This window comes from Chiloscyllium plagiosum, unplaced genomic scaffold, assembly GCF_037043375.1.
Source record: "Chiloscyllium plagiosum isolate Xiang-an unplaced genomic scaffold, Cpla_swu_hap1 HiC_scaffold_23, whole genome shotgun sequence".
NCBI classification, from domain to species: Eukaryota; Metazoa; Chordata; class Chondrichthyes; order Orectolobiformes; family Hemiscylliidae; genus Chiloscyllium; species Chiloscyllium plagiosum.
This window is the reverse complement of record NW_028270161.1, coordinates 39,183,678-39,210,008: the sequence shown is the minus strand read 5'-3', so window position 1 is coordinate 39,210,008 and position 26,331 is coordinate 39,183,678. Positions and strand designations below refer to the sequence as shown.

Sequence of the window (26,331 nt, the reverse complement as noted above, 5' to 3'; positions counted from 1 at the left end):
ACAATCAATCATGTAGCAGTTCATATTATGTAGATAAGGTAGGGAGTAAAGGGACATCACCTTTGTGTGCCTTGTTCCAGCACTTGCATATGTGAGCCGTGAGAACAAACCCTATCATATACATCACCTGACTGCACTCATTGCACTTATACAAGTTAAGCAAATGTGTTGGAGTAGGGCTGTCCTATAATGATGAGTGTCTGGTGCAATGCATATAAATTTGTACCCATCGTTAAGAATGGCCTTCAATGTGTTGGTATTATCAACTTGTTAAGGATGACTAATCCGGTCTCTCTATCGCATTTAGTGATTTGTAGGTTTGCTTACAGACATTCACATTGCATGTGAAAATTGGCCATGTTATTTGCAATCTTGTCATGTATCTGAGCTAGATTAGATAGGCATACCCTCAAGGATTCACTGTATTCAGTGTACGCTGCTTTGTGATGGGATAGCTGAGAGTAGAGGAGTTTGACCTCAGCAAATATCTCTTCCAACTTGATGTGGTATTAACCAGTTAATTCTTCCTCTGCCAATTAGCAGTGTCCTCTTATGGAGTCTGAATGTTTTAATTTTCATTATCAGTTTTTGCAAATCATCCTGTTGTGTGCAAGCTAAGAAGCTTTGACAAAATGTCTTTTTTTAAATAATATTCAAGTTCTATATGATCAAATGACTATTTGTATATAATAACTTTTATATATTAGCCTTGTAGAAAGATTCATTTCACTTATCCCATATCAATAAAATTAGTTTCTTAACACTTGATAATTAAAGAAAACTCATGAATCACTATGGATTAGAAAAGAAATTATTAGGATTACTGAAATTACTAAATGGGCTGTTGTTAGGGTCAGTCTTATTTCAATTTCAAAATTTTATAATATGAAACATGGAAATATTGTGACTGATGGCGATTCTGTGAAACTTCAGAAGTACAGGTGGAAAGGATGGACAATTGACAGATGAAACTTAGCACAGAAAAATGTGAAGTGATTCATTGTAATAAGAAGGACACAGATACCTGGCTGTGCAAATTATTGAAGGTAGAATGCAGGCTGAAGGAATGGTTAAAAAAAACTGGACGGCACTGTGCGTATTATAAATATGGGCATATTGTACTTAAACAAATTATATTAAATCTGCATAAAGTACTGGTTCTGCTGTATTGTATTCAATACTGGGCACCAGACCTTAGGAAGGATGTGAAGGTGGTGGGCAAGGGACAGATTCACAAGAATGATGAATAGTGACTGCAGATTACTTCCAGGGATGAGGAACTTTGATTATGTAGATAGGTTGCAGAAGTTGGGTTTTTCCTTTGGACAAGGGAAGGCTGGGAAGATATTTGATAGATGTATTCAAATTCTGACCTCTGGCCAGGATGGAGAGAAACTGTTCCCATTGTTTGAGACCAAAAAAGTCACAGGTTTTAGATGATTGGTAAAAGAAACAAAGGTGAAGGGAGGAAAACCATCTTACACAGTGAGTGTTTAGGATGGGGAATATGCTGCCTGCAAATGTGGTGGACCCAAATGCAATCAAGGCATTCAAAAGGATTTGGATAATTATCTGATGAGGAGAAGTGTGCAGGTCAGCGGGAGAAGGCACAGAAGTGGCACTATCTGAATGATTTCTGCAGAGGGGTGGCATGTTCATAGTTGGCTGAATTGTCTCCTTCAATGCTGTAAACACTGAGATTCTTTAACAGTTCAGTGGTCTGTTTAAAATTAACTTAGCATTCTTGTTGAATGGGCAAAGGCTAAAGATCAATGTGTATAAAGATTAATTAATAGCATCCATAGAATGCAGGGTATTCTGGTTACACTTGCCTCACATAATTATTGTACAGTCAGTTCTGCTATAATGCGATAGTTCCATTCTTGTGCAATCCAGTGTATAAGAAAATGGCGTAATAACAGCACCATTTAAATTAACTGGATCGGAATCGCATTTTAACCAATGCACACTTTAAAAGATCGCGCTATTCAAACAGTGCCCCCAATTCGTCAGTCGTGTTATAGCAAATTCACATTAACAAAATGCGCGTTATAGCAGACCAACCTGTATTAAGAAGTGAATTACTTGAAACAAGAACAGCTATGTTTCTTGATTGGCTCCATTGACATTTCTGACTGGATGCCACCAACAATCAAGAATCTACAATAAAGCCCTTGCTTTCCAGCCATGTAGGTGCTTTAGTGTCTGAGGCAGGTCTATATGGACACACTGAGGATGCTGCAGAGATTCCCATGCGTTATAAGTGTTGTCAGTATATCCTTTAGCTCTTTATTGAAAAGCACTGTAAGTGGTGTTCCAGTGTAAGCAGGAAGCAACGAAAGTTGCTTTTGTTGTATGTGATCGATTTAAGATGTTGGGAGCCTTCACATCTGCATTTTTTTCCCAGTTGGGCACTAAAAATGATTGATTGAAACCACATCCCAAATTATGAAAGTGCTGCTCTGTTTTAAAATTACTTAAATTATTTTTTTCATCAGTAATAAATTAGAAATAAAGTCAAATAAGAAACATAGACTAAAGGTGTGGAACACAAGTTAGTTTTTGCAGCTTATTTGAAATATTAATAATTTATGTTAATACTGAATAAAATTGCTCTTTTGAGCAGAATTACTGCTGGAGTAAGATTTATTTCAGTAGTGCAGTAAAAATACTGAAACGTTTAAGGAAATGTTCCAGAGAGCCTGAAATGAAACAAAATACTATTTGTATTTTGATGCCAGCAATCCAAAATAAAAACAAATCAATTGGAAAAGTTCAGCAGGTCAGCAAGCATCTATGGAGAGAAGCAGAGTTAACAGTCTTTTTTTTCGCTAAATCTGAGTTGCATTGGATTTTCTTGAGTGTTTTTCGCCACAAGCCAAGTAAGTTTTCACAAGGCTGATGTAACTTATTATAATTCCGCAACATATTACCATTCCGCAAATTGCACATCTTCGAGGCTGATAATTGCTTAGCAGCAAGGCAAGCCACCAGTTTTTGTGTCTGCGCTAATTAGCACAACAAGCAAGGCAAGGCAGGGATGCTGTGACTATGCATGTAGGTGCTAAGATAGTGAGATCTAAGAGAGCAAGTAAGAAGCCCTGATATGTAATCTACTTCAGTCCAGAGCTGGTGCCTGTCCTGTGTACAAAGTGTCCCCATTGAGCCTTTAATGCAAGTTGCTGGTATGCTTTGTAATGGAGGTCTGTGCTTTCCAGAGAGCACTGCCAGTGCACAGTAGAAGTGCCAAAGATGGTTGTGTTGGGTTGTCCGATGCTGAATGCTGTGGAATGGGAATGAGTGCAACTGGTGCATGTTGATCATGCCCTAGGGTATGGCCATGGAAGTCACTTGGATCAAGTGGCAAGCTGAATCTGCCAAGTCCTCACTCTGGTTTCCTTGCTGAGTTTTTTGACTTGAGCTTTTCTTGAGCTTGTTTAGTAAGATGGGAGGCTGAATGTTAATAAGGCAATTTGTGGCATTACCAAGGTGTTTAATAAGCAACAATCCCTTCTTAGTATCTTGTTGCTGCCTAACGAGAATTTTGCCGCACTGCTTGTGTAAAAGGTCGAGTGAGATGATCTTGATGACAATCAAGATGGACCTCACTGCTGAAGTCACCTGATTCTGTCAAGAATCTCACTGTAGCTCATGCCAATCAGTCCATTTTTAATATTCCACCCAGTGTTTCAGGTCAGCGACCTTTCATTTGGGAGTCTGTTGGTTGAAAATTTTAAGTACAGTGTTACTTGGACCTAGATAATGTGAGTAAATATTTTCTAATCAACCTGTTCAGAGATGTTATTACACACTCCTGGAGGAGGTGGGATTTGAAACCGGGTCTCCTGGCTCAAAGGTAGGGACACTACCACTTCACTATAGGACTCCCTCAGATAATGGTAGTACATATATTTTCTAGTCACCTGTTCTAGGATATTATTACTCATTTTACTCATTTCTGGAGCAGGTCTCTCTCCTCCTACTCGTTGCTACTTAACACCCACTCCTTGTTGCATAAGGTAATGGTTTGGAAAGAATTGATAGTGAAGTTGTATTTAGCTCCACTTAGTCTGATGATGTGACAGATAGTGTTTGAGTGGAACTGGGAAGTTATCCACAATGGGGAGCAGATGCATTCTCTAAATCTGATGAATTCCAGTAAAGAAAACCTTAGTAGTAATGCTAATTGTGCTTATTCCTATCATGCTTTTTAGGTTTAGGTTACTTACAGTGTGGAAACAGGCCCTTCGGCCCAACTTTTAACTCATCTTATTGAATAAGACGCATTCATCTCCTGTAACATCTCTACAATGGTACAGCTTGACCACTGATCATTATTAGACCTTTAATACAGCATAAACAAGATGGATTAATGACCATGAGTCATCTCAAACAGCCCTTGCATTGTGTCACATACTGGCAGAGGTGGCACATATCAGTGAGGTGCCAGCAGTGGCAATCAGGGAAAACTTCATGTGTTACCCTCTGATCAAATTTTTATCATCTATCCTCATGTTTGTTTGATAGAAACAGCTACCACTGGATATAGTTAGCAAGCCTGGCAGCATGTGTGAAAAGAGAAAAACAGAGTTAATGTTCATTAGGGCACAAATCTGACACAGTGACCCTGTTTTTCTATCTATAGATTATGCCAGGTCTATTGAATGTTTCCAACATTTGCTGTGTTTTTAAATAAAATTTCACATTTCTAGCACTATTGTAATGTTTTGCTTTTGTACTAATATTTTCTCAAGTGTCTCAGTATCTAGTTTTGTCTGATAATGCTGCTGTGAAATGTTTTGGGGGTGTTCTTCTGTGTAAGAGCCACTCTATAAATTCCAGTGCTTGATACCAATCCCATCCTGATCATTCTTGACCAGTAATTTATAATGTCTATTGAGCACTCTGTATTTGTGTTTTGTAGGGCGAAATTTCATCACTCATCATTAGTTCCACACCAACTGTTCTCTTTTTGTACTTTTTAATGAATGTGGATGCCTGATTGTTTCTGTCCTGCATTTAGGAAATTAATGAGTCCAGATTAAACTGGTTGCTTTGATTGTTTCACAACTAGGGCACCACCAGAGGGAGCTCAAGAACAGCCTGATAATGTCTCAAATGAAGTTGTGAAACTTCCAGCTGCCCTGATGGTTGATTGTCTGTTAAGTTAGTAGCTTAGCATTAAAATCTGTGAAGGTCCCACTCTGATCTAGGCTTTTCAATATTAGTTGATGTAGGGCCACTGGAAGGGGAAATTCAGTTATGATTCTTATTCCAGTTATCTGTTGAAGAAGTCTTTTTATGTGGATGGTATGTGGCAGCACTGGTGACTTATGCCATTAAAGATTCTGTCAAGACTTATCTTGCTAACATTTGAGATATAGCAACTTTTATAAAGTGCCAACAGATTGCAGAAGCAAATGAGATACCTAATGGAAAGACTGGGGCTTTTTTTCCCTGGAGTGTCAGAGGCTGAGGGGTGACTTTTATAGAGGTTTATAATATTAGGGGTATGCATTGGGTGAATAGCCAAGCTCTTTTACCTAGGGTGGAGGAGGTCAAAATTGGAGGTGAGAGAGGAATGATTTAAAGAAGCCCTGAGAGGTAACTTTTTCATACAGGCTGGTGCATGTATGCAATGAGCCATCAGAAAAAGTGGTACAATTACAGCGTTTAGAAGACACCTGGATGGGTAAATGGATAGGAATGGTTTAGATAGAAATGGGCAAAATACTGGCAAATGGGATTATGTCAAATTCAGATGTCTGATTGGCATGGATGAGTTAGGCTGAAGGGTCTGTTTCCATGCTATGTGACTGAATCTGTAAGCAGGAACAAATGAAATTTAGAGAAATATATACCTTTTACTGTTCCATTTTCTCTGCTTTATTTACAATTTTCAGGGCTTCAGCAGGATGTCATCATCATTGCACCGTCTTGCCAGATCTTAATACAAAAGCAAAATATTGTGGCTCTTGTACATCTGAAATGAAAACAGAAAATGCTGGAGACACTAAGCAGGTCCAATACCATACTTAGGGAGAAAAATAATGTTAGCACTTCAGGTTTGTCACTGAGTCACTTAAAGAATAGACTAGGATATGGATGGCAGGTTCCCCAGGCTAAAGGCTCTGGCAATTTAAACTAACAGTACTGTGACACTTTATTTAATTCAGTTTTAAGGACCTCATTGAATTCTGTAAAATGAAAGTCTGTCTCAACTGATTAGATTATTGTATTTTGTTCACCCTTAGTCTTAGTTTTGTCCAATTCAGATCCATTGCATATGGTCTGTCTTGTGTTTTTCTTAACTCGGGTGAGTGACACTGTTAATCCAATTCTCACTAAGTACAAGCGTGTGGTACAATAGTGCACATCATTTTACAATAAATTTTCATTATTACTGACAGAAATCAGAAGGATAATTAGTGTGGGAAATGGAAATATCACTGTAGTCTTTCAAGATTAAGTTTCAACATTCAGAAACAGTAGAGGGCAGTTTCCTCCTTGTCACATCTTACTCCAGTATGGCAGAGGCTGGCTGTATGTTGATTTTTTTTTCATTTATTCGGATGAATAGCAAATTGATTCCAGTACTGAATAGAATATGCCACAAACAATGTTTAAATCATATTTCTGAAATTATGCACTTCTTACATATCTTTTATAAATAAGCTGACATGGAGAATCTTACATGTTTCATTTGTTATATCTTGACAACCACCTAATGAAGGAGCGGTGCTCTGAAAGCTAGTGCTTCCAATTAAACCTGTTGGACTATAACTTAAACGTCGCAACAGTGAACAGTTGTGTGATTTTTAACTTTGTACACCCCAGTCCAACACCAGTATCTCCAAATCATTGTTATATCTTGTTCTTGATAACATTTCCAAGCACATCTACATTGTTTAAACAGATGATCTTTTATCACCTGAACTATACATCTGCTCAGTATTACAAGTTATGGTGGTTTCAAACCAATCTTGATACTCTTTTCAAAGATGCATATTCTTAGTCACCTCTACAAACTTAAATCAACGTGTAGCCCTTTAAGGCTATCAAACAACTCCTGGCTATTTGTGGCAATGAATTTACTTTAAAGGTTCTGTGAATGCAGCCTTGAAACTTCAAAAGTTTGCTTTCAGCTCTATCTGGAAGCTGTGTGTATGTATCTAACAGTAAGAGAACTGCTTTGGAAGAAGGAAAAAATGTATCTTCCATTTCCATATTTTGTCTGCATTTTTATAGGATTTGAAGCTGAATTTGCCCAAAGGTATTAATTTTTGCAATGATTTATCAAGTTTGTTCAGTCTTTTGAAATGCATGATTTAACATGGTACACTGAATAGAAAGTAATAGTCTTCACCACAGTCCAGTTGTCTGACCCCTCAAAGAGTATTTATCTTGAGAGTCATTAACAGTTTGTGAAACTAGTAAAACACTAAAAAGTGGATCACTGTAGTGATTTTTCTTCCCCAAGTAAAAATCAATGTGTACACAACGTACTATGGATCAACATGACATAATCAGATTTGGCTATGATTAGCCTTGTTCTGAGAATATCTACTATATAGCTTCTCTAAAATATGTGCACAGCACTGTGACTAAGTGAAAAGCTCTGATTACTGATCTATAACTAGGAAACAATTGAACCGTGTATTAATCAGTTCAGTTTTCTCTCTCAACTTGTTATATTCCAGCTAACCACCAGATCTCTCAGTTGTACTCTGAATTTTTCACGCAAAACATAATAATAAGTACTTACAAAACATATGTAAGTACTTACAAAATGCGCTAGTCTAATAGATGACTTTTATGTAACTGCTGGGAAAATCAATTTATATTCGGGCAAAGAGTAATGATTCATCAGACATGAACCTTTCTGAGCTTGGAAGGGCAGCAGATTTATTCCAGCTTCAGTGTCATTTTGAGCCTATTCAGTGCTGTTTTGTGCATTTGATCCATGTCCTCTGGATGAGGTATTATAACTATCATGTTTAGTTTCCATTACAGGTTAGGCATTGTGCCAGTAAGCCATTCCAGAACTTGCTAACCAGTGTCATATTTCCTGAAATACCACTCCTTGGTTCCATATGCAGCAGAGTACATTGTCTAAATTATTAGTTTATCAAGGACAAAACTGGCTTCCACATACCTGTAAACTATTATACAAGCCAAAGGAATGAGCGCTGTGACTTCTCCCATCCCCATGTAACTTAATAAACTAATTTAGTGACTAACTGAGCCTTCCAGCTATGGAAACATGATCACTTGGCCACATTCTGGCCGTTTTCCCCTCCACATAAAAGTTTCTATATGTAATGTACTGTGGACTGATGGGACATATATTTGGCGATGACTTTTTGCATTGTTTGAGAAAATCAGTGATATGAATTCTCTGAACTGGGTGCCAAGCTTTTGTTACAAGTCACTTATAACCAAACATGTTAGTTTACAAAAAAAATCTGTCATACTAAAATAACATCTTCTCAAATCTTGATATTTATTTTGTGGATTTGGAAACTATTGATCCTCTTATTTATAGAAATTTTCAGTTCAAGAAAAGAATTATTTTCCTAGAGTAATCTCCTCATTATATTTATGGTCACGTTTTATCTTGACGGTGCATGACTTCTCAAGTAATACAATATTACAAAAAAAGAATCCAATATATTTTCACCAGGCTACCACGTGACCGGTGTCTTTATGAAGAACTGGGATTTGTTCGATGAACATGGTGCTTGTGCTGGGAATCAGGACTGTGAAGATGCCTTCAGAGTCTGTAAGATGCTCAACATCCCTTTTCATCAGATTTCTTATGTGAAAGAGTATTGGCATGAGGTCTTTAGGTAATGTACAAGTTTTCAACTCAGTCTTTACTTTTAAAATACTCGTGTAATGATTATTTTGAAGGTGATTTTGCTAGTTTCTGTATTTCTGAATGCAAAGAAAATAAGTGAATGGGTTAGATCAAAGTAGATGTTCTGGAATTGAAAGGCTTTTCATGTACAATTTAAGAGAGAAAAGTAGCCAAGAGCAGGCATTGAAAATGAAGATCCAACAGTCTTCTCCTGTCAATAGCGAAATGAGAAACTGAAGCTAACAATAGAAGAAAAAGAAGAAAGATTAGATGGGTGGGGGTGGGGGTTGGACGGGCGGGGTTGGCAGTTGGACGGGCCGGGGTGGGGTTTGCGGGGGCGGGGCTGGACGGGCGGGGGCGTAGTGGGGTGGACGGGGGTGTTGGTGGGGGGCGGGGGTGTTCACTGACAGCTGACTCTGAGGAAGCTGGATCAGTGATAAGGACTCTCCAATGTAAATAAAGAGTTACTTGGAGACAGAATATTGAACACTATGGAGTTATTTCAGGAATATTGAGAGAAGTTTGGGTCCTGTATCTAAGGAAGAACTTGCTGGAGGGGGTCCAGAGAAGGTTTACAAGAACGATCCCAGGGATAGAGGATTTGTCATGTGAGAAGTGATTAAGCACTGTGTCTGTACTCAATGGATTTTAGAAGAATGGAGTGGATCTGATTGAAACATAGAATACTGAGAGGCCTGGGCAGAGTGGACATGAAGATGATGTTGCCATGACTAGGAAGAGTAGGAGCTGAGGACACAGCCTCCGTGTTCTTGAGGGAAACAGGGGTTTGGGGGAGAAGGCAGAAGGATGGGATTGAGAAACGTTGATTCTCCTGCTCCTTGGATGCTGCCTGACCTGCTATGCTTTTCCAGCACCCCACACTCGACATTGAGAAACATATGTATGGCAGAGCAGACTTGATGGACCAAATGGCCTAATTCTGCTCCTATATTGGTTTGTGTGTTTGTGCTTCTAGATCCCTTTGCTCCTCTATATGCTTTAGAATCTTGTTTTCCAAGTAATGTGAGATTTTGTTTTAACCAGACTGTAATACTTTGTAGTTATTTGTCTTGAAATTCACTTGCCAATTGAATGTCCAGTCTTAAAGTTCATTATTACCTTGCAACCGTTTCTCCTCTGTGTTAGGTTGGCTGCCTAATCTCCGCTCCTACCCCCAAAAGAAAATCGACGCAATCAGCAAATATAGAAGTTGTGTTATTGATTTCATAGCCATTAATGTAAATTGTGAATGACCGTGGCCCTAGTGCTGATCCTTGTGGGACACCCACCTTCACTGTGCCTTGCTTTTCAGGTTGCAAAAGCGATGCTGGGAAAGTTCTGTTTCTGTGTAGCATGACACAATCAAATGTAGTCATGCATTTCAGAATATGCCTCAAAGCTCTAATTAATCTAAGTAATTAAATTTTAAGATGCTACAGTGTAAGATTTCATATTAGGAGAACACATTGCCTGAACATGAATGAAGATGTGTTGTTTTCTTTTCTTTTCTAGCAACTTAGTGAAGGAGTATGAAATGGGAAGGACTCCAAACCCTGATATCATGTGCAATAAAAATATTAAATTTAAGTATTTATTGCAGTTTGCTTTGGAATTCCTGGGTAAGTGCTTATGCATTCATTGGATGCTTGAGAAAGATAAAGTATCTCATATGCTTATGGATTAATCATGAAAATGTCCAGTAAAATACGCAGTTTTGTGCACTTCTCTGTAATTTGGAACTGCAGGGCTGCCATCAATTCTTTTTAAAATGTGCATACATATTTGTGGTGTTATAGCTTTAAAATTAGCTGTAAATGTTCATCAATATTGACATTAATAATCATTGAATAATAAAGATGTCCTTATGCATTAATCTATTGAATTATAACAGCATTTGACTTGACAACTGCTGCTTCAATTTTGTTTTCCTGTTATTAGCAACCGTTCAGTCCTCTGTGATGTTTTACAGTGGAAACCAAGATCAAGTCACAACAGGCGAAATTACTGGGTGGGAGGGTAATTGAATTATTAAGGTTTAGGTTAAGATAAAAAAAGAGTGGAGAGGCACAAGGAAAGAGGAAACAGCAATATGAACTGAAATTGACATTTTTTAAAAAGAAATATCTTGATGTGAAGACTTGTTTTCTTTAACCATTAAATTAGATAAAGTGTCTTTTCCTCTGTGTAACCAAAGAGAAGTTCAAAATGTACATCAGTTATGTAATGAACACTATATTTTTATTGAACTAGGGGCAGATGCAATGGCAACTGGTCATTATGCTAGAACATCACAGCGTGATGAAGACGTTTTCCAACAAAAATATATCAGAACTGAAGATCATTTTCATGACCACAATAAGGATGGTGAGTGAAGGACTTGAAATCTACGTATTCCTTATTTTGACCCAATGTAGTTTTCAACGAGAGGAAATGTTTCTTCAGTCAAAATTTAATTAGGACACTTTGTAATCACAATTAATCTATTAGGTTACTCCAGAGGCTCTGGACATTCAAAAAGTTAAATTAAGCATTGCCAGAACCAATTACTAATGTTTCCGAGTCAGATTTATAAATTTGTTCATTAAAAGATGAAACTGTATACGTAGATTACTGGAGCTATTACTTTATAATCAACAACAAGTCAATAAAGTAGCATTGATTGTGTTAATACCCTTTGATCGGGATGTCTGTTGACATTAATCAAGTGAGCTACAATGACCCTGATCTTTTATTACCACAATGTAAACATATGAGTGTGGCTCAGGTGCCAGAAATGCCACTTTGCAGAGATGCCATTAGTGGAGTATGTTTCCTATGAGGTTATTCTTTTCTGTGTTCTCTCCCTCTCCATAAAACGCATATTTTCTCCCTCCTCATCATGAGGCATGATATTAAAAGATTGGAACTAAACTGCTATTAGTATTTAAGTTGAGATGAAAAGGTGGATAGATCTGGATAATGTCACAGTAGGAATTATTATAAAAATGATCAGAAAATAGATTTAGATTCTATTTGTTCATAAATTTAGCATTGATAGAGTCATAGAGATGTACAACATGGAAACAGACCCTTTGGTCCAACTTGTCATGCTGACCAAATATCCTAATCTAATCTAGTCCCATTTTCCAGCATTTGGCCCATATCCACCTTAACCCTTCCTATTCATATACCCATGCAGATGCCTTTTAAATGCTGTAATAGTACCAGCCTCCACCACTTCCTCTGGCAGCTCATTCCATACACACACCACCCTCTGAGAAAAAGTTGCCCCTTAGGTCCCTTTTTATATCTTTTCCCTCTCACCCTAAACCTATGCCCTCTAATTCTGGACTGCCCCACCCCAGGGAAAAGACCTTGTCTATTTATTCTATCCATGCCCCTCAGAATTTTATAAATCCTTATAAGGTCACCCCTTAGCCCCTGACGCTCCAAGGAAAACAGCCCCAGCCTATTCAGCCTCTCCCTGTAGCTCAGATCCTCCAATCCTGGCAATATTCTTGTAAATCTTTTCTGAACCCTTTCAAGTTTCACAATATCCTTCCAATAGGAAGGAGAACAGAATTGCATGCAGTATTCCAAATGTGGTTTAACCAATGTCCTGTACAGTCGCAACATGACCTCCCAACTCCTATACTCAATACGATGACCAATAAATGAAAGCATTCCAAACACCACCTTCACTATCCTATCTACTTGTGATTCTACTTTCAAGGAACTATGGACCTGCACTCCAAGGTCTCTTTGTTTAGCAACACTCCCTAGGACCTTACCATTAAGTGTATGAAGCTACTTTATTGACTTATATCCAACTGCCCTGATTTGCATTTCCACAATGCAGCACCTCACATCTACCTAAATTAAACTCCATCTGCCACTCCTCAGCCCATTAGCCCATCTGATCAAGATCGCATTGTACTCTGAGGTAACCTTCTTCGCTGTCCACTACACCTTCAATTTTGGTGTCATCTGCAAACTTACTAACTACACCTCCTTATGTTCACGTCCAAATCATTTATATAAATGATGAAAAGTAGTGGACCCAGCACCGATCCTTGTGGCACAGCACTGGTTACTAGTCTCCAGTCTGAAAAACAACTCTCCACCACTACCCTCTGTCTTCTGCCTTCGAGCCAATTCCGTATCCAATTCCGTATTCCATGAGGTCTAACCTTGCTAATCAGTCTCCCATTGGGGATCTTCATTCTTTGCTAAATTTCTAAAATTTTAATTGAGTCAAAGCCTGATTTGATCTGATCTGGAGTGGAGTGGAAGGGATGGCATTTCATTCAGATGCTGACTTGTGATTCAGACGCCATTTACAGTTTAACTTGGTGCTAAATGAAACTGCTTTGCACTGCCATTTCAGAGTAATGTAAATGCACCATAAGAAAGCAAGCAGTAAAAAGTGACGCAGATTGAAATGTGAAAAAAACATTTTTGCAACTTTGAAGTAAGGCATATTTTAATGTCTTGTCAAAACTTTTAGAGATAAAGGTGTAGCAATTTTGAATTACAAGAAGTTTGTAGTTTGCAAAATAAAACAAAACTGAAGCAAGTAGATCAATGTAGAGTGAAACCATCAAGACGATGGTAAAGGTGAGATAATTGTTGAAAGAAGAGGAAGTATATAATGAAGTTAAACAAAACTAGGTGATCTCTGAAAAGAGTTAAAATCCAAACTGAAGAAGGGTTACTGGATCTGAAACATAAACTCTGATTTCTCTCCGTAGATGCTGCCAGACCTGCTGAGTTTTTCCAGTAACTTCTGTTTGTGTTTAAAATATGAACTGTAAACTGTAGCACCAGTCGACCATTGATCATTAAATTAGGCAGGCCTCAATATAGGGTGGAATTTTCCCTTCACTGGTATAGCGAGAATAGGGATAAGGTGATTAGGATAGGATAAAAGTGGGGCAAATAAAATTTTCAACACGTAGAAAATCATGCATAATTTTCCCGTCGTGCCTCCAACGGTGACTTCAGAATCTCACCCTTGAGTAGCGACCCGTTTATTTTCATTTTTTTAATATATATCATTAATATTCCTGAGTCACCATAATCACTTTAAACTTCAACTTCTCCTCTCCTCCAATCAGAATCTTGATGGTGCAAATTCCTGACAGGTAAAACGGAGTAATCCCTGGCAGCTTCAGCTGCTGAATGCCTGTCCTGACCATTATGTACTGCTTCTTCTGCACAACATCCTGCTTACTCCATGGTTATTATCCTTGATTCCTCAGCTAAACAAGTTAACATTGACAAACCACCAGCCTCGCCACATTTTTGTGCCTCTTTTCAGACACCACCTCAGGTGTTCAACACTCCACCTTGGAGATCAGGGACATCTGACCTTCATATTTCTGCCAGGTCACTTTGCACACAATAATCACACATTTCACGCATCTGTTTTTACACTTACATTGTCAAACATATCTTGGAATTCTTAGCTTGCTTTGTTAGCACTCATTCACATTTGTATAGGTAAAAGATCCTTGATCTGAACATCCAAAAACTGAAAAGCTCCGAAATCTGAAGGTTTTTTGTGTAGTTTTTTTTCTCATTAACAAAGTTGTTTAGCAAGCAAACAGTTAACCCAAGTCGACACCCACTCAGATGCGACGTGGGGGGCATGGCCAAGCACATTCTTACTTGGAAGTCTGCTCCTCCGGTAAGATTTTTAAAAATTTCACCATTAAACTGTAATTTATTCTGAAAATTGAAAAATTCCGAAAACTGTTGGTCCCAAACATTTTGGATAAAGGATTGCCTACCTGTATATACTTGAAGGGATCCAGACCCTAATGGTGATATTGCATTTCTGGAGTACAATGTCTTGAGTGTACTGTAATTTAATTTGCCTTTTAGTGCAGAGGCAGGAAGCTTGTGACAGTGGAGAGCATTGAATGATAAATATGAGACAGGAGATGGACATATCACTGTACAGCAACATTCTACATCAACCTCAGAGCTGCAGTATGAACCAGCAGTTTATGAAGCAAATGCATTACATTTATTTGAAGCAAATATCAATGTGTAAAAAGCAAGGGGAAGTGTACATAATGGGGTAAAGGGAGACTACAGTCTCAGTCACTTAATGTCGTATTCCACTCGGGTGCTGGCCATTGTCAGCCCAGTAAATCGAGCTGTCCAATAGTTCACAAGGGATTCCAAGTAGGTCAGTTAGGGTGCTGTCCAAGATGTGGGCAGTTTATCCGGCAACAGACAAAGCATAAACTGATTATGATCTAAGTGGATATAGAGTATTTAGCACTGATGCACAAGCAGGAAAGGTGGTAAGTATCCCCAGTCAGTGATCAGAAAGCACAGAGGGCAGGAAGGATTAGTTGTGTCAGAGAATGGGTTGAGTGGAGAGCCCTTGATTCAACATGATGCATGTGATACTGAAAGCTGTAGTCCTTGAGTCTCAGTGAGGTACATGTGCAATGGCAGAGTTAGAGACAATGTTAGCCCTGAGAGTATGAGGTAGCAGAGAGTGGAGGCAACACTTACCCTTATGTGTGAGAAGATCATTGATCTTGCAGGATGGCTGTGTGTTCTAGTTCATGCGGGGGCCTTGTACTTAGCTATGCAGCCTTTTGGGTCCAGGTTGGCTGTGTCTGATGGCATGGCCTCTTCTGGTGGGTCCATGGGGAAGATGACTGGTCTTCTCTCCACCATACCATTCACCAACACTTCCCAATCACCCTTCATGAAATGGGAAATGATTGCCTTTCTTTGGGTCCCTCTCTTTGGAGATTAGCGTTGAGCTGCACGTTGTGAGGAGTCATTCCTGGCTTACAGTCACTGTATAAATGCAAATGGGAAAATCTAGCCATAAATTTCATCAAAGACCATATAATTATAACTTGTTTTTGTAAATTTTGGAACCAGTCTAAGATTTTGGAGATGTCTGATGACAAATTAAGTGATCGAGCTCTGAGTTATAGAACATAGGCAAAGAAATGACAAGAGGAGTAGTTATGGTGAAAACTATTCTTTAACTCATGTACGAGCAAGAGCTATCAATGCAGTAGCTCAGTTGGGATTTGATAACAGCTTCCAGAGCTTTCGGAAGAGTGGAACCTGGTGGACAATTTCAAGGGCAAGAGAAATCACTTTTTTTTGGGAAAAGGAGGAAATGTTTTCCTTACTTGAACAATAGTAAGAATGGAGAGCTACCAAATTTAGAGCAGTATTTTTGTGCAGTAAAATATGAAATAAAATACATTCATTTCTGAATCCATAGGTGTTAACGGGTTTTGAGAAGATTTGGAGCTCAGGTTGAGGTTCTGAATGTAAGTTTGCTTACTGAGCTGGAAGGTACGTTTTCAGATGTTTTGTCATCAGTAAGCCTCTGGTGAAGCATTGGTGTTATGTCCTGCTTTCTATTATTTGTGTTTTGGGTTGCTCAAATTGGTGATATAATTTCCTGTGTTGGTGATGCCTTTCTTGTTCTTTTTCTCAGATAGATGGGGTCCAGATCGATGTATTTGTTGTTAGAGTTCCGGTTGGAATACTGTGCTTCTAGGAATTTTCTTGTGTGTATCTGTTTGTCTTGTCCTAGGATGGATGTGTTATCCCAGTCAAAGTGGTGTTCTTCCTCATCTGTATGTAAGGATGCTAGTGATAGTGGGTCATGTCTTTTTGTGGCTAGTTGATGTTCATGTGTCTTGGTGGCTAGTTTTCTGTCCAATGTAGTGTTTGTTGCTGTTCTTACAAGGTATTTTGGAAATGAGGTCTGTTTTGCTTGTTGTCTGTATGGGGTCTTTTAAGTTCATTACCTACTGTTTTAGTGTGTTTGTGGGCTACCATGATGCCAAGGGGTCCGAGTACTCTGGCAGTCATTTCCGAGATGTCTTTGATGTAGAGGAGAGTGGCTAGGGTTTCTGGGCGCATTTTGTCTGCTTGTTTGAGAAATTGGCGGACTGTGTTCATTGGGTGCCTGATCTTTTTGAATACGCTGTATAGGTGATTTTCCTCTGCTCTTCATAGTTCCTCTGTGCTGCAGTGTGTGGTGGCTCATTGAAACAATGTTCTAATGCAGCTCTATTTGTGGGTGTTGGGATGATTGCTTGTATAGTTCAGTATTTGGTCTGTATGTGTTGTTTTCCTGTGGACACTGGTTTGAAGTTCCCCATTGGCTGTTTGCGACATCTAGGAATGGCAGTTTGTTGTTGTTTTCCTCCTCTTTAGTGAATTGTATGCCAGTAAGGATATTATTGAAGGTTTCCTCTAATCTGTTTCATTTATTGATTACAAAGGTGTAATCCATGTAGTGGACCCAAAGTTTGGGTTGGATGGTTGGCAAGACACTGCTTTGACTGGGACAACACATCCATCCTCGGACAAGCTAAACAGAGATACGCACGAGAATCCCTAGAAGCATGGCATTCCAACCAGAACTCTATCAACAAACACGTTGATTTGGACCCATCTACCACCCTCTGCGAAAAAGACCAGGAAATGACATCACCAACCCAAGGAAACCTAAACACGTAAATAGAAACCAGGATATAACACCAGCGCTTCACTGGGAGCTCATTAATGTCACTTAGTAAAGTGATGAAACATTGAAAACAAATCTTACAGCTCAGCAAGCAAACTTACATCCATTCATTTCTGAAGCTGAGGGGTGGTACTAAAACTAGGTGTTGGTATCAACAATCTTAAAACCTGCAAAACTTTTAATTAAATCCTAACCAAGATAAGTTATTGCCATTCTCTGTCTAACTGCCCATTTGTCTTACCTTTTGCAGCTGTGAAACTCTTACAGGCAGCTGACCCAAAGAAAGACCAAACATTCTTTCTGAGTCAGATATCACAACACGCTTTGCGACATACCATCTTTCCCCTTGGTGAGTTGAGAAAAAATGTTGTAAAGGAAATGGCAGCTGAGGCAGGATTTCACCATATATTAAAGAGAAAAGAAGTAAGACTCTTTAATTTTATTTTCATCTTGAACTTTGAACAATGCTTTAGTAATTATAGTCATCAAATCTGACTTTGGTTGGGATTAAATACTTCCATGGATGATATTCATTATTTTGCTTCTTACAGAGTATGGGAATCTGTTTTATAGGTGAAAGAAATTTTGAAAACTTTATTCTTGAGGCAAGTACAAATCACAATTCCGTTTTAAAAATTGAACATCTGTGTTGGGAAGTGGAATTGATTTTACTTTTCAAATCTGTGATCAGATAAGAATCAAGATCGGTCATTCAGAGTAAAGTTCTGCCATCTCTCTAAGATAGCTTGGAACTTATGTGCCAGTATTTCTGATTAAACAAAGAGATGCTTCTGCATGACATTCGCATGATAATCCATTTGAAATGAACAGATGTGAGGCCTCTGCTAAGTAACCATATTATAAAATGTAACAAATGGTACATTCTCCTAATATCTTCACCAACAATAATTCCCACTCTAACATATCCTTTCTCAAACCAGTAAAGAACATATCTATAGACCAATCTGGCACTGCTGTTGCTCATTTCAACCATCCTGATTTAAATAAAATGAATTTTAGGCAGCTGTGAATTCGTACCACCTAGAAATCATCTGGTTGAGAATACCAAAACTCATTTTATTTAGTACCTGTAAAAAGACAGTTAGGAGAAATTAACTCAATTAATTTGGGCTGGATTCAAACCCATTGCTGCTTACTGAGAATTTTGATTGTATTTGTATCAAAGAAATATGTTGATCTTAGTTTTGAGCATTCAAAGTAATTTCATTTTAAATTTTTTATTAGTATCTAGAACCTCGCCCTGGAAACTTTGTTTCTATAGAAGATGGAAAAATTATGGGAACACACAAAGGTAGTTATGTTGTTTAAGAAAATTAGAATGATTTCTTTTTAGTTAAGTTGTGGGTTTTCTGTTTCTTCAAATAAGCAATTTCGAATTTTACTCATTTAGTTAGTTGTCTTCCATTTCAGATTATCTTCTGTTCCACACTTTTTAAGGCAGCTTGATGTTAGTTTGGTCGAAGCAAGGTTTATGGAATGATTATTCTTTGCTCCTTATGGCAGCAGCATCTGTTTTTCTCAACAACTGTAATTGGTGAGCATCCATTTGGATGTTCTTTCTAAAGCATATTTATTTGTTCATTGCATTGCTGGCTAGGCCAGCAATTATTCCTTACCCAAAATGTCTCTCGAGAAGGTGTGTGCTCAATAATGGTGAGATAGGCAGTGATAATGTAACTGAACTAGTCATCCAGAAGCTCAAGCTGATGTTCTGAGGTCATGCGTTTGAATTGCATCATGCTGCACCAAATTGCAGATGCTGAAATTTGAGTCCAGTTTAATATTTCTTTTAAAATTACATAATACAATGAATAAAATCTAATGACAACCAAGTAACTACTGTTGTTGAAAAAAGCCCAACTAGTTTACTTATGTCCTTCAGGAAAGGAACTCTGCCCTCCTGACCTGGTCTGACCTACGTGCAACTCCAGATCCACAGTAGTTGACTCTTAACTTCCCAATAGGCAGTAAATGTGGCCTAGCCAAAGAGGCTACATATCAATTTTACCATGTTAGCTGTACCAAGGAACTCCAGTAACCTAGGTGCAGCATCAAGGAAGTCCAGTCTTGAATTTTTTTACATTTGTGATATTCCAAAGCAGTCTATTGTATCCAGAACACAACGCAGCACAAGGCTTTGGGTCACCTATCTCAGAACAAAACACTAATAGGAGTCATATAACAGCAGCTCCCTGAAATGGCAACATTGGAAGTGTGGGGGGAAAAAAATGGGTCATCGTTCTGAAAAAGCATCAATTTTAATTCAAAAAACAAAATTATAGGGTCCTGTGGTACAGTGAGATAAGCAGCTTTCTGCAGATCTTATTCCAAAATAGTGTTCCTTACAATGATGAAATATGTTCCGGCAAAGACATGTACTGAAGATTTACTGAAGTAAATCACTGAAACTTTAATTATGGTTTTGGATGCAGGTGAGCTGAAAGGTTAATTTCCAGATGTTTCCTGAGGATGGTCTGCACCTGAACCTGAGGGGCACCAGTATCCTTGGTGGGAGGTTTGCTAGTGCTCTTGGGGGGGGTTTAAACTAACTCTGCAGGGGCATGGGAACCCAGACTGTAGCTTTAGGGTGCAGAACCTGTAGTGTAGGGAGGTTAGGAACATGGCATCAATTTCAAAGGAGGGTGCCTGTAAACAGGAAAGTGGCTTGAAGTGTGTATACTTCAATGCAAGAAGTATACGAAATAAGGTGGTTGAACTTGCAGCGTGGGTTGGTACCTGGGACTTCGATGTCGTGGCTCTTACGGAGACATGGGTAGAACAGGGACAGGATTGGCTGTTGCAGGTCCCAGGGTTTAAATGTTTTAGTAGGATCAGATGTGGGGGTAAAAGAGGGGGAGGTGTGGCATTGCTTGTCAAAGATAGTATTACAGCTGTGGAAAGGACGATGGATGAAGACTCGCCATCTGAGGTCATTTGGTCTGAGGTTAGGAATAGGAAAGGTGAGCTCACCCTGTTAGGAGTTTTTTACAGGCCTCCTAATAGTCCTAGAAACGTAAAAGAAAGGATTGCGAGGATGATTCAAGAGAAGAGTGAAAGTAATAGGGTGGTTGTTATGGGGGACTTTAACTTTCCTGATATTGATTGGGAAAGCTATAGCTCAAGTTCGTTAGATGGGTCAATGTTTGTCCAGTGTGTGCAGGAGGGTTTCCTGACACAATATGTAGACAGGCCAACAAGAGGTAAGGCCATACTGGATTTGGTTCTGGGTAATGAACCAGGCCAGGTGTTAGAATTAGAGGTAGGTGAGCACTTTGGGGACAGTGACCACAATTCGGTGACTTTTACTCTAGTGATGGAGAGGTATAAGTGTGCACTACAGGGCAAGAGTTATAGCTGGGGGCAGGGAAATTATGATGCGGTGAGGCATGACTTAGGATGTGTGGCTTGGAAAAGTAAGCTTCAAGGCAAGGGCGTAATTGATATGTGGAGCTTGTTCAAGGAGCAACTATTGAGTGTCCTTGATAAGTATGTACCCGTCAGGCAGGGAGGAAAGGGTCGTGTGAGGGAGCCGTGGTTTAATAAGGAATTGGAATCCCTTGTTAAATGGAAGAGGGCGGCCTATGTAAAGATGAGGCGTGAAGGTTCAATTGGGGCGATTGAGAGTTATAAGGGAGCCAGGAAGGACCTGAAGAGAGAGCTAAGAGCAGCAAGGAGGGGACATGAAAGGTCCTTAGTTGGTAGGATTAGGGAAAACCCTAAGGCTTTCTATAGGTATGTCAGGAATAAAAGAATGACTAGGGTAGGAATAGGTCCAGTCAAGGATAGTAGTGGGAAGTTGCATGTGGAGACTGAAGAGATTGGGGAGACACTGAATACTGACGAAAAGTATTCATTCAATCAGGAACAGGACATTGTTGTCAATGTGAATACTGAGTCACAATTAAGTAGAATGGATGGCTTTGAGGTATGTAGAGAAGAGGTGTTGGAAATTCTGGAAAGGGTGAAAATAGATAAGTCCCCTGGGCCTGATGGCATTTATCCTAGGATTCTCTGGGAAGCAAGGGAGGAGATTGCAGAGCCATTGGCCTTGATTTTTATGTCCTCGTTGTCTACAGGAGTAGTGCCAGAAGATTGGAGGCTAGCAAATGTGGTTCCCTTGTTCAAGAAGGGGAGTAGGGATAACCCTAGTAACTATAGGCCGGTGAGTCTCACTTCTGTTGTGGGCACAATCTTAGAGAGAATTGTAAGGGATAGGATTTATGAACATCTGGATAGGAATAATGTGATCAAGGATAGTCAGCATGGTTTTGTGAAGGGCAGGTCATGCCTCACAAACCTTATTGAATTCTTTGAGAAGGTGACTAAGGAGGTGGACGAGGGGAAAGCGGAAGATGTGGTGTATATGGATTTTAGTAAGGCGTTTGATAAGGTTCCCCATGGTAGACTACTGCAAAAAATACGGAGGTATGGCATTGAGGGTGAGTTGGAGGTTTGGATTAGGAGTTGGCTGGCTGGAAGAAGACAGAGGGTAGTAGTTGATGGCAAAGGTTCATCTTGGAGTGCCGTCACTAGCGGTGTTCGGCAAGGATCTGTTTTGGGACCATTGCTGTTTGTCATTTTTATAAATGACCTGGAGGAGGGGTTAGAAGGTTGGGTGAGCAAGTTTGCGGATGATACGAAAGTCGGAGGAGTGGTAGACAGTGAGGAAGGATGTGGCATGTTACAGCGGGATATAGATAAGCTGCAGAACTGGGCAGAAAGGTGGCAAATGGAGTTCAATGTAGGTAAGTGTGAGGTGATTCACTTTGGTAAGAGTAACAAAAAGATGGGGTACTGGGCTAATGGTCGGATACTTGGTAGTGTGGATGAGCAGAGGGATCTTGGTGTCCATGTACACAAATCTTTGAAAGTTGCCACCCAGGTAAATAGTGCGGTGAAGAAGGCATATGGCGTACTGGCTTTTATTGGTAGAGGAATTGAGTTCCGGAGTACTGAGGTCATGTTGCAGTTGTATAAGACTTTGGTGCGGCCGCATCTGGAGTCTTTGTGTGCAGTTTTGGTCGCCATACTATAGGAAGGATGTGGAGGCACTGGAACGGGTGCAGAGGAGGTTTACCAGGATGTTGCCTGGTATGGTAGAAAGATCGTATGAGGAAAGGCTGAGGCACTTCTGGTTGTTTACATTGGAGAAAAGAAGGTTTAGGGGTGAATTGATAGAGGTGTACAAGATGATTAGGGGTTTAGATTGGGTCGACAGTGAGAATCTTTTTCCACGTATGGAGTCAGCTATTACGAGGGGGCATAGCTTTAAATTAAGGGGTGGTAGGTATAGGACAGATGTTAGGGTTAGGTTCTTTACTCAGCGAGTCGTGAGTTCATGGAATGCCCTGCCAGTAGCAGTGGTGGACTCTTCCCTCATTATGGGCATTTAAGCGGGCATTGGATAGGCATATGGAGGATAGTGGGCTAGTGTAGGTTAGGTGGGCTTGGATTGGCGCAACATCGAGGGCCAAAGAGCCTGTACTGCGCTGTATTCTTCTATGTTCTATGTTCTATGTAAAAGAAACAGGAAGTGACTTCACCACAGGAAATAACATCTCCAACCCAAAGAAACCCAAACATATAAATAGAAAGCAGGAATTTTCGGCATTGCTTTGCGTGAGGCCCACTGAAGATGTTACCTAATAGGTAACGAAAAGTCTGGAAATGAACCTTTCAGCTCAGCAAGCAAACCTACATCCAAAATCTCTACCTGAGCTACAAATCTTCTCAAAACTCTTTTAATTTAGCTGTCATCTGCTTTGCATGTTGTTGAATAGATTAAGGGGCAGTTGAAATTTTGAGCCCGACGATCAAATGCTTTATAACAGTGAGATGACAATTGCGTCAAGATTATAGCAGTAGTTACAGACATGTACAGGTTGGCATTTTTATAATGTGAGTGAAATTGATGAGACTCTATTCCACACAAACAGTGAAAATTGTAATCTTTGTTTACAATTAATAATAGACTCCAGAAAGATAACACGATCAGAATATATCAAGAACTAGAAAGCACAAGATATTTCTAAAAACATGGTTTGATAAACCAAAGAGTTACTGTCATTGGCAAGTGCATTTCAATTTACTGCCTTTATATTAACTTTTAGGTTGGTTTCTATTCACTTTGGGACAACGAGCCAGGATAGGTGGTCAAAGAGATGCCTGGTTTGTCGTAGACAAAGACATAAATACAGGGGATGTATTTGTGGTGAGTGTCGTGGAACCCATTAAAAAGCTAGAAACAAACCTATTGATGAAACATATATATTGGATATTTTAGCACCATGAAGCTTTAGTATACTCATATTAAATTCAAATTGATAAAGGATTCAGAATGTTTTTGAGTTTTCTGAATCTCCATTTGTTATTGATCCACAGATTGATTTCTTTGCTGGCTCACTATGCAACCATTCAATTAGCAACATTAGAGTAAACTTCATTATAGGTGTCACTGGCAAGACTAGGGCGGCACGATGGCACAGTGGTTAGCACTGCTGCCTCACAGCGCCAGAGATCCGGGTTCAATTCCTGCCTCAGGCGACTGTCTGTGTGGAGTTTGCACATTCTCCCTTTGTCTGCGTGGGTTTCCTCCCACAGTCCAAAGATGTGGAGGTTAGGTGAATTGGCCATGCTAAAGTAAATGTAGTGGAACGGGTCTGGGTGGGTTGCTCTTTGGAGGGTCGGTATGGGCTTGTTGGGCCGAAGGGCCTGTTTCCACACTGTCAGTAAGTAATCTAATTTCCCCACCATTGACATTAGAATGGTCTGTACATTGGTCTATGGGGCAAAGTCCCAGGGTATTGACCCAGCAATGATGAAGAGAAACAATACATTTCCGAGTTGCAGTGGTGTGTGGTTGGAGGGAAACCTGGGAGTGATGGTGCCATGTACCTGTTAAACTATTCCTAAGTGGTAGAGAACAAGGATTTAGGAAGTAGGAGTGCTGTTGAAGAAGTTGTTTGGGCTAAATTCAGGCTGATTGGATATAATTCCTTTCTGCTGAGGGGAATACACTGATGACTAATCGTTTTATCAGTGATGGCATTTCAAGGTGATTAATGTAAAAATTCTACTACAATTTCTATAGTTACAGAATTGCAGAAGGCTGAGTGGTTGTAGTGAACAGTTTGCATGATCCAGCTTCATCATTCCCTTTGTCACTTTCTAAATTTCAATTAGATGACATTGAAACATCTAGTTTTCCAGACAGAGAATCTCTTCGTAATTTAATTATCTATTCAGTTAGTTGACCAGAATTGAGTGACATTGGAAGCAGTAGAACTGGCAAGTATAGAAAAGGCAAGAGAATTAGGTGTGATGGTAGATAAATTTCTTTTGTATTAGACCTCTGGCTAGTATGACAGTCTCAGGTTCTCACTGAAATCAAGGTGTTTACAACATAAGGCTTATATACCTCAAGGTTCTCTAGTTTGTGTTTAATATATCTCTTATCCTTCCAGCTTTTCTTTACTTCTGCCACTATCTTCCCAATTTGGCCGTGCCCTCTTAATCAAATGTTGCTCCTGATCATGGTTCAATAGCTTCCATTTTCTGTAACCAGAGGAACCTGAACTCGCGAGGACTGATTAGGGATAGTCAGCATAGCTTTATGCGTGGGAAATCATGTCTCACAAACTTCATTGAGTTTTTTGAAGAAGTAACAAAGAGGATTGATGAGGGCCGAGTGGTGGGCATGATCAATATGGACTTCAGTAAGGCGTTCAACAAGGTTCCCCATGGGAGACTGGTTAGCAAGGTCAGATCTCATGGAATACAGGGAAAACTAGCTATTTAGATACAGAACTGGCTTAAAAGTAGAAGACAGAGGGTGGTGGTGGAGAGTTGTTTTTCAGACTGGAGGCCTGAGACCAGTGGAGTGCCACAAGGATCGGTGCTGGGTCCACTACTTTTCGTCATTTATGTAAATGATTTGGATGCAAGCATAAGAGGTATTGTTAGTAAGTTTGCAGATGACACCAAAATTGGAGGTGTAGTGGACAACGAATAAGATTACCTCAGATTTTGGGCAGCACGGTAGCACTGCTGCCTCACAGCGCCAGAGACCCGGGTTCAATTCCCGCCTCAGGCGACTGACTGCGTGGAGTTTGCACATTCTCCCCGTGTCTGCGTGGGTTTCCTCCAGGTGCTCCGGTTTCCTCCCACAGTCCAAAGATGTGCAGGTCAGGTGAATTGGCCATGCTAAATTCCCCGTAGTGTTAGGTAAGGGGTAAATGTAGGGGTATGGGTGGGTTGCGCTTCGGCGGGTCGGTGTGGACTTGTTGGGCCGAAGGGCCTGTTTCCACACTGTAAGTAATCTAATCTAAACTCTCGAGCCCCACTCATTTCCTTGATTTGCCACCACTCACCCTGTTTGCTGTGGTGAGATCCTTTTCTTTCTGTCACCGATTACTGTAATCTCTGCTTTAGCTCTTGTTCTCTTCCACATTTGATACTTGAGCTTTTCATTCAAGTTTCATTCTGCAAGCTTGTACTGTTTTCTAATATGTATAATTATACCTTCCTAATAACAACTGTGTAGGTCAATTGCTAACGTGTTGTAGAATCTATTTCACACATTGAAAATAGAGCAGGAAAGACAGACAGTTCAAATCAAGACTGTGATTTATGCCAAGCTATTCAACAATTTAGACATGCTTAGACAAAGTTTTCACCTATCTTTAATCATCTGCCAGTGATGTATTAATTCAGCTCCTAAGGCTGTCAACTTCAGCAAATAATTTTGTATTTTTTCCACCAAAATCATCAGTTTTTAATGCCATTTGTTTGGGTGGAGGTGCATTTTAATGGAAATATATTTCCATATGGAAATATAACATAGAATCCTGTTTAAAAATGAAGTATTGAGTGTTAGTTTTATCAATTATGGCTGGTATGTTAGTTGAAACATTTTATGAACATATTGCCCTTGAGGGAAATTCAA

General features: G+C 39.6%; 1 protein-coding gene across 3 annotated transcripts in view; it reads left to right on the top strand.

Annotated features, from left to right (window-relative positions):
• Nucleotides 1–26,331, top strand: part of trmu (tRNA 5-methylaminomethyl-2-thiouridylate methyltransferase) — a 33,368-nt gene that overhangs the window by 2,661 nt on the left and 4,376 nt on the right. For 2 of the 3 annotated variants that reach the window (XM_087999544.1, XM_043713687.2), the window contains exons 2-8: nt 8,684–8,849; nt 10,373–10,479; nt 11,111–11,224; nt 17,617–17,789; nt 17,918–17,971; nt 18,612–18,678; nt 23,498–23,598. In XM_087999544.1, coding sequence (XP_087855670.1) covers nt 8,684–8,849; nt 10,373–10,479; nt 11,111–11,224; nt 17,617–17,789; nt 17,918–17,971; nt 18,612–18,678; nt 23,498–23,598 — 782 coding nt within the window. The remainder of the gene's footprint in view (nt 1–8,683; nt 8,850–10,372; nt 10,480–11,110; nt 11,225–17,616; nt 17,790–17,917; nt 17,972–18,611; nt 18,679–23,497; nt 23,599–26,331) is intronic. The other variant, XM_043713688.2, reaches the window with a different exon arrangement.